This window comes from Gopherus flavomarginatus, chromosome 13 (genome assembly GCF_025201925.1).
Source record: "Gopherus flavomarginatus isolate rGopFla2 chromosome 13, rGopFla2.mat.asm, whole genome shotgun sequence".
Lineage (NCBI taxonomy): Eukaryota > Metazoa > Chordata > Testudines > Testudinidae > Gopherus > Gopherus flavomarginatus.
Genome location: NC_066629.1, coordinates 12,155,778 through 12,164,399, shown reverse-complemented (window position 1 = coordinate 12,164,399; position 8,622 = coordinate 12,155,778). Strand labels below are relative to the sequence as shown.

Genomic DNA, 8,622 nt, shown 5'->3' with positions numbered 1-8,622 from the left:
CAGGTCGATGTGGACAAGAAGTCGTTGGACCATCCAAGACTGGCAAGTGTAGCTACTAGAGTTGGGCCAATGCTTCTTGATTAATAGCAGATTTGCCAAAAGCTGCATTTTTCAGGGCACTGAAATGGTTCACAATTTCTGCCTGAATTCAGAGAATAGTTTTGGTCAAAAAAAAAAGGAGACTTGCCTTTTTAAACAAACCAACCAGTTTTCACCATTTCAAAATCAAAAGGTTTTGATTTTTTATTTCAAAATGTTTCATTTGAAAATTTAGCTGCTATATTTAAACAACAGAAAAAGGGGGGAAAACCACCCAAAAACTAACCCCAAGCCCATCTCATTTCAGATTGAATGAAATGTTGTTCTGTTTGTTTCTTTTTATTTTGGTGAAAAACAAAGGTTTTGGTTTGACACAAACCACATTTCTTCGGGGATTTTCTCGGGCTGGGCTCCAAACCGACACATCAATTATTGGCTCAGCTCTAGTTTCTCCCTCATCCAGAGTTGTATCGATAACCCTGCAAACAAGGGACCTCCTCTTCTTTGGGGAGTGACACTTGCACACATAGCTCTGAAGTTCTGGGTGTGTCACCCACGCAACGTTCTGGGGAGTGGCCTGGTAGCTAAGGCACTGGACTTCGGCACACAGAAGCGGAGTTTAATTCCCAGATCTGCCACGGAATCCCTATACAATCATCATCCATTCACTTCTGCTCCCTGCGCCTTAGTTTTCCACATGAATAATGCAGCCCTATCTATCAGCGTTGATCGAATGAATCCATGTGGGGCTGTGAGGTGCTCAGACACTGATGACATACAGGCATCTGGATAGATAGGAACCAGTTCTCAGTGGTGGCAGATGACAGAACAAGAAGCAATGGTCTCAAGTTGCAGTGGGAGAGGTCTAGGTTGGATATTAGGAAACACTATTTCACTAGGAGGGTGGTGAAGCACTGGAATGGGTTACCTTGGGAGGTGGGGGAATTGCCATCCTTAGAGGTTTTTAAGGCCCGGCTTGACAAAGCCCTGGCTGGGATGATTTAGTTGGGGATTGGTCCTGCTTTGAGCAGGGGATGGGACTAGATGACCTCCTGAGGTCTCCTCCAACCCTAATCTTCTACGATAAGATTTCCCCTCAGACTCTGTACAGCAATTTGCAGCCCATTAGGCTGGTTTCAAGGAGAATAGTGGATCAGAGGCCTGGCTTGGGCTAAGAGCAGCAATTCAGTTTGGTCCAAGCAGACAATTAGCTTTTCCTTCCCTCTGAGTGGCTGATAGGAGCCTTTTCTTATGTAACCCTTGTTCTATCCCCCTTGTATTACACTGAACAGTTCATCTTCCTTCTAGTGCTTAGAGGGGCGGCTCCTTGTATAGGCACCAACTCTAGGGCTGGAGCTACAGGCGCCAACTTTCAAATGCGCTGGGGTGGGGGATGCTCACTGCTCAGCCCCTGGCTCTGCCACAGGCCCTGCCCCCACTCCACCCCTTTGCCTGCCATACCCTCACTCCTCCCCCTGCAAAGCCTCCTGCATGCCACAAAACAGCTGATCAGGTGCGGGGAGGGAGGAGGCAGCGCTGCCGGTGGGTGGGAAGCACTGGGAGCTGCTGCTGTATTACTGTGACTCTTTTGCAATGCACATCGGTAAATTCTGGCCCCTTCTCAGGCTCAAGTTGGCCACCCCTGGCTTAGACTCTCCAGGTTCTGTGGCTCCATAATTTGATTCCAGCTATTCCTCCTTTCCTGCCAGCCCCTTATCTCTGAACTTTTCTTTCTTTCATTCAGACAACGCTGGTTTATGGATGAAGTAGGATTGACGGCATTAGGTGCCTGACCTGGCTGGGGGAGTGGTGTTGCTAACATGGTCTATGCTAGCGAGAGGAGGTGGCAAAGATCTTAAGCCCTTCCAGTTTACCACTTGCCCCTCCTCCCGGAATCACAGCTAGCACGGCCTTATTTTAAATATAAAAAACAGAAACACTTTTAATGATCACTTATGAAAAATATTACATTTTGAAATTGTACAGAAAAATAATCTTTCAGTCCCTCCCCATCGCACCTAACAGAAGGGTCTGACGGACATCTAGAAACAGCCAGCATGAGATGGATCAGAGGGATACAGCCCAGGCTGGAAGTGTGGTTAGTATCTACAGGAATAAATTATGTGTTATCAAAAAAATAAAGTGAATACACAAGATTTAAGGAGTCCATTAAATAAACCAAAGTAATAATTGCACAGTATGAATTCAAATGCTGAAGGCGTCCTTAGAAATCAGTCGTTAGGATATTAGACTATAAGGTTATTCTAGAGTGTGACACGCAGGTTAGTAGCACATGCTCACAACTATCGCCTGGAGGGAAGCCGCGGAGGCCCTGTTCCCCGTGGCAGGGCAGGGCCTCGGGTTCAGGAGCCTGGGGAAATCTTTACAAAAGTGCAGCTCCATGGAGAGTCCCAATGGAGGACAACAGACCCCAGGGGAGTCTCTGGCCTGTCTCCCAACACTTGGAACAGGCAGTTCTGGCGGCTGGAGCACTCAGAGAGCAGATGATGGGGTGGGGCAGGGTCCTTTGGCCTAGGCAGAACAGAATCTATGAGTGTCAGTCTGGGCAAGCAGAGCCCGACACCTACTAGCCACAGGGCTGCAGCTACAAGCCAGGGGCAAACCCAGAATGAGGGCAGGTCTTCACAGCAAGACCAGGGGGTGAAGCCCCTGAGTCCACACAGCCCTCCCAGCCAAGGCCTTGTGCCTCCACCGGCTGGTGACAGGGAAGGGGCACTCTTCCCTCCTGCTGACCCCATCGCCCAAGGGGACTCTCCACTATGTCACCTCTCCCCAGCAAGTTGCTTCAGCCCCTGGGCTGCTGCTCCAAGCAAAGCACAGGCCGACCGCCATCTTGTGGCTGGCATTCGCCAGCCATGGGTAAACTCCATCCAAGCACCAACAAGGTGGCACCATGTGGGGTCACATGCGGGAGATCCCCTCCCAGCAACAAGGTGGAAGCAGAAGCTTGAATCCCACAGACATCATTGGCCGAGCAGTCCGGTCTCCCCGCAACTAGCAAGTGGATCTTTCAAGCCCTGTGGTGATGGCTCCCTCAGGCTGGAAATAACCAAACCTGTGCTGGGGTCAGCCCAGCCGCAGCCCTGCCCTGTGCCAGCCCGAGGGAAGGGCAGAGCTATGTTTACAGCTTCAAGTTCTACCTGACGCTGAAATCCCTGGGATGGGTTCAGACAGTCTCATCTCAGCCGACCTTTTCCTACAACAGCAACCTCGGGGGCCCACAGACTATCGTGAAAGGTGACTACGAAACCAGAAAAGGCATTTCGTTTTTCTGATCAACCAAACGTATGTGAATACCCCCACCCACAGGTCAAACCCCGGAAGTGCTGCCGTCACCACGCAAGCCCAGGGCCCTTTCTCACGTGGTGGCCAATGCTGTGCCAAGCACGGGCAACATTTACAGTTGAATTCTTTTCAGCCAGTTTGCAGTCTAAGGTGTCTATGGGAGGAGTCTGCGGACATAGGTGCTGGAACTATGGGGGCAAGGGGTGCTACTGCACAGTCGGCTTGACGTGGTTTCCATCATACACAGGCGTTACAGTTTGGTTCAATGGCTCTCAGCACCCCCCTACTGTACAAATTGTCCCAACACCTATATCCGCAGAACACAGGTTGAATTTCCAAAGGGGGCCGCACCTCCATCTGAAATTTGTTACGGGTCCGCAGCTGAAAAAAGGTTGAAAACCCCTGTCCTACAAGAAGCAGCGGGGGCTGAAGTCCACAGCAGGGAACTAGCAACACCAAGAGCAGCGACATTTCTTCAGTAAACAGTCTGCTGGCCAGTGGCCGCCCCACACTGAGGGGACCCGGGCTGGCTCCTAGCCCTCAGGGGGAGTGGGCCAGGGCCGGAAGGCATTTGGAAGGATAACACTGGGAGCTGGCAGAGTGTGTATCTGAGGAAGCTTGTTCGTGGGAAGCTCCCACAAGTCTGTGCGTGATGCTGTGTGCATGGCTCCCCCACACATGCTCAGCCCTGATGCACAGGAGCTTGGAGGTGGCTTGGTCGCTATGTTTCCAGTCTGTTTTGTTTGGGATTAATGGCCATTTCCCCAGCCTCTCCAGCATACAGAGGGCACCCAAGCTGCTGGATGCTTACACCAGGGACCCTGCTTGGCTCTGGGCAGGCACCATGACTGGCACCGCACCCATTCTGGTAAGGGTAGAGGTGGTTAGCCCTTGAGGGACAGTGGGCTGCTGCCTGGGGGCCTGCGGCTGTGCACCGTTTGTCCTATGCAGAGTGTTCCTGTTGCTTGGCACAGTGCTTGGGCAATGGCTGCCGTTCATTCCTGGTGGGAAGTAGAGGGGCAGGCTCTGGCTGGACAAACTGGGAGTGGGTGTCGGGTTTCTGCTCCTCGGGTGGTTATAGGGAGGTCTGTAGCCCACTGTGCTGCCGGCGGTGGTGGTGATGGAGGCGGTGTCTGAAGCGGGCTTGGATGGGTACAGTTTGGGGTCCCGGGTGGTGTGCACGGACGACAAGGTACCATTTTTGGAGACAATATCAGAACCGGAACTTTTACCCCAAGAAGGTGTCTTTGGAGCAACAGCGTCTTCCCTGAAAAGAAAAGCAGAGATGGAGTCAGTGCCAGGGCAGCAGAGGAATATAGAGACTCGGGACTCTCAGGTTCAATTCCAAAATCCTGGGGGGGGAGTATTCCCTAGTGGTTACAGACTCAGCTACCCTCACCTTGTCTGTCCTCCTCCCTCTCTGTTGCCCTGCATTGTCTCCTGAATCCCTCTGCTTCTGCCCCACTCTGGACTCTTGCCCCTCTTTTCCTCATGGCTCCTCCAACTTTCCTCTCCCCATATCCTGCCCCCCACCCCCTCCCAGCATTCCAGTCAAGCCAGTTCCTCCGTTTCCTTCTTGCTGCTTGGGTGCCAGTGAGGGAGGATGGGACTGATTGCACAGGGGAGACAGGCTGTCTGCTCTCAGCTCCTGTGCCCAAATTGCTGCAGGCCCTGGGAGCAGGAAGGGGCAATTGCAAAGAAAACCTTGCTCAGCCCCTACAGCCCCAGGAGCTGTTTTAAATGGCCAAAACAATGTATTTTTCCCTAATCTCATTCTCAGAAATGGCTGAATTATTTTGGTTGGAACACAATTCAGCCTGAGAAACACCTGTCCTAGAAAATTTCAGCCTACATGGTTAAAGTTTCCCATAGTTACATGCAACTGAAAACAGGGTCTTATAATGGAAAGTGTCAGGTAACCTTAACTATGAGCAGAGCTACTAGCAGTATTCATAGATTCCAAGGCCAGAAGGGACCTGTGTGATCATCTCGTCTGACCTCCTGGATAGCACAGGCCAGAGACCTGCCCCAAAATATTTCCTAGAGCAGAGTTTATAGAGAAACATTCCATCTTGATTTTAAATTGTCAGTGATGGAGACTCCACCACAACCCTTGGAAAATTGTTCCAATGGTTAATTACCCTCACTGTTAAAAATTGACACCTTATTTCCAATCTGAAATTTGTCTAGCTTCTTTGCTAGACAGAAGAGCCCATTACTGAATATTTGTTCCCTTTGTAGGTACTTATAGACTAATCAAGTCACCTCTTAATCATCTTTGTGAGGCTAAATTCTTCTCCTTTTTAACCTTTAGGTGTCTGTTTTCAAGCTTTTCTCCTCATTTCAGAGGGCTAGAAACGTTTTTTTACATGAAAGACGAGAGAGTCTCACAATAATTGCATGACTCTGGGAGCTGAGGCTTTATTACAAACACCAAATAGCACAGCGCTCCTGAGAGTTGGCAACCCTGTAACAGCATCCCCAGCCTCAAAGCGAACGGTGATTTGATGCCTTTCCGGCAGTTAACACTCATCTTCCCTTCCACAGGTGGGTCTGAGCATGCAGCTCTGTGGCCAGCTGTCAAGGGGCCACAGAGGGACTGTGTCTGGAATGTTTCACATGGGCTTTTGCCAAGCAATGTGGGGATTCTCACTTGATCTCGTTGGCCAGTTCCTCCTGCGTGTCTTTCTTTTTCTTTCGATAGACAAACATTTGGAGAACAAACAAGATAATTAAGCCGACTCCAATGAGAGACCCCACCACGGCTCCGGCGATCACGGCTGCACTGAGTGCTAGAGAATGAGAGAGAGAGAGAGCGCGAGCCTAGAGAGAGGAACGCCAGGGCCAGAGATATGCAACACTCAAGTCAGCGTGAGAGGGGCTGGCCTGGCTGGCTTCTGCACAGCAAAGCTGGGCTTCTCCCACTTGTCTTGGAATGGGGGAAGGAGAAGTGGTGGGTACAGCCCATGGATTCAGGAGTAGGGCCGCCCCACGGTACAGAAATCCCCTTCCTTGATGTCCTCCAGGATCCTATTCACCTTTGCTGCCATCTGTGCAGTGTGCTGCTAGTGGTAACAGTGTTCATTAAGGCTACGATTTAGTCACAGAGGTCACGGCAGTCACGGATTCCGTGACTTTACTGGACCTCCGTGACTTCAGGAGCAGCAGTGGCGTAGCCAGGTGGAGGGAACAGGGGGAGCGATCAAAAAAAAAAAAAAAAAAAGGTGCCACCCGCCGTGGCGCTTTTACTTATCTGGCAGCAGGCCCTTCACTCGCTCCGGGTGTCTTTGGCGGCACTGAAGGACCCGCCGTTGAAATACTGCCGAAGACCTGTGGAGCGAGTGAAGGTCCTACCGTCAAAGTGCCGCCGAAGACCCGGAGCGCTGCAGGATGAGTAAAAGTGCCGCAGCGGGTGGCGACTTTTTTTTTTTGGATCGTTCCCCCTGTTCCCTCTGGGTGAGTAAAAATTAAAAAGACGCCAAGAAATTGACAAGGCGACACTTGTGCTCAGTGGGAGAGCGGCCACTGCCCTGTTTCCCCCCCAGCTACGTTACTGAGGAGGCGGCGGCGGGACTGTGTGCGCCCCTGCCCTGCAACTGGGGCTGGCTGGAACCAGGACCCTGCAGCCTCAGCCCCGTGGCTTCCACCAGTGGCTGTAGCTGGGCAGTGTGCTCCAGCCCCGCAGTGTCCCTAGCTGGGCGGGGCTGTGAGTCGGGCCATGTGCCCCAGCCCTGCAGCTTTCACCTGGGGCTGCAGCGTGCGGCTTCCAAGGGCCATTGCCCCTTCCCCACCCCCATGGCCATGGTTTGGCAGGGGCTGCATTGGGGGCTGTGCACCCCTGTCCTGCAGCTAGGCCTGCTCTGGAGCAGGGGCTGTGCTCCCCCCGTGGCTGTGCTACCTGCTGCAGTTACTGGAGTCCAGGCTGTTCCCCCCGCCAGGACGGGGGGCTTGGCCTGTCAGTCTCCCCCCGCTGTGGGACTCTATTCCTCTCCCCTACCTAGCCCTTCTCTTCCCCCTGTTATTTGTAGTAAAGTAAAGGACACGTCATGGCCTCTGTGAATTTTTGTTTATTACCCGTGACCTGTTCGTGACTTTTACTAAAAATAACTGAAAAAAATCTTAGCCTTATTAATAATCCCTCAATCCTGTACATAGTTCATGCACTCCAGGTCTGCAGCAACATTTCCCAGGTCACAAGTACAGCGCATCCCTTCGGAGCGGGCTGGAATCCCTCAGCCGTTCCCAGGCTCCTCCCCTCCTGGGGCTAACACTCCCTTCCCAAGGATCTAGGTCACTTCAAGCATTAGCGGCAGGTCTAATGGCCACGTCCCCTCCGATTGAGGCTCCAGACATGCAGAGCCTGCTGCTCAGGGAGTGTACTCACGTGAATTCACCTCCAGGGTGATGTTGCACTTGGAGCTGCCAGCTACGTTTGCGGCCGTACAGACGTACGTCCCAGACATCTCCTTGGAGAGGTTCGTTAGCATCAGGGTGCCTCTCGTGAGGTCTGCAAAATTCACAAAGAAGAACAAGAGATCCAGAGAGTCTAAATCACCGTTCAATGACATTTCATCCCACCTGCCAATGGAGTACAAGAGGTGCAGATGTATTAAAGCCACCAGCTGGGAGGCTGGCATCTCTAAGGGGGCAGAGTTACCGTTAGGGGTTTGTTACAGGAGTGGGTGGGTGAGATTCTGTGGCCTGCACTGTGCAGGAGGTCAGACTAGATGATCATAATGGTCCCTTCTGACCTTACAGACTATGAGGTTGTGATGTGGTGTGCAGTAGCTGTCACAGTGGTAGAGCAGGTGTGTGGGTGGAGGAGGAGATGGGAGGGACTGTTAAGTGGCTTAACATTATAGTGCTTTGCGTTTGTGGTTCTGTGACAGGTGTAGGGAAACCTTTGCTGCTTCCCACTGAAATGGTGTGTGTGTAAATGTATTATATTGGAGTTCAGCCATTTTCATAAAGCGACATTACTGAATAGCACAATAAAATAAACTCCCCATTTGCCGCCTGCATGCCCAACACTCTGGCTCACTGACCAAAACAACCCCCGTTTATTATGGCACTGCACAATATTTAAAGCTTTTAAATGAGTAAACCCTAAACACCTCTGTCCCTGCTTTGAGAGCCCTGCTCCTAACAGAGCAGCAAGGACCACGCTGTGCACAAAGGAATGCTTTGGCAAAGAGGTGCTGTTTGAAGGTTAATCCCCCGTGCTGTTGCCTCTCTGATGACTGTAGTATTCGGTGACCCAGAGCTCAGGGTGTTAGA

General features: G+C 51.7%; 1 protein-coding gene and 1 long non-coding RNA gene across 5 annotated transcripts in view; both read right to left on the bottom strand.

Annotated features, from left to right (window-relative positions):
* Positions 1 to 217: 217 nt before the first annotated feature.
* The window catches only part of LOC127033702 (uncharacterized), a 332,515-nt gene continuing 324,110 nt past the window's right edge, over positions 218 to 8,622 (bottom strand). Inside the window, exon 2 of the long non-coding RNA XR_007769192.1 lies at positions 218 to 967. This is a non-coding gene — a long non-coding RNA (uncharacterized LOC127033702). The remainder of the gene's footprint in view (positions 968 to 8,622) is intronic.
* The window catches only part of ESAM (endothelial cell adhesion molecule), an 89,336-nt gene continuing 82,702 nt past the window's right edge, over positions 1,989 to 8,622 (bottom strand). For all 4 annotated transcript variants that reach the window (XM_050921677.1, XM_050921680.1, XM_050921678.1 and 1 more), the window contains exons 5-7: positions 7,730 to 7,852; positions 5,999 to 6,137; positions 1,989 to 4,612 (exon numbers count right to left, since the gene is read on the bottom strand). In XM_050921677.1, coding sequence (XP_050777634.1) covers positions 4,153 to 4,612; positions 5,999 to 6,137; positions 7,730 to 7,852 — 722 coding nt within the window. In that variant the 3' untranslated portion in view covers positions 1,989 to 4,152. The remainder of the gene's footprint in view (positions 4,613 to 5,998; positions 6,138 to 7,729; positions 7,853 to 8,622) is intronic.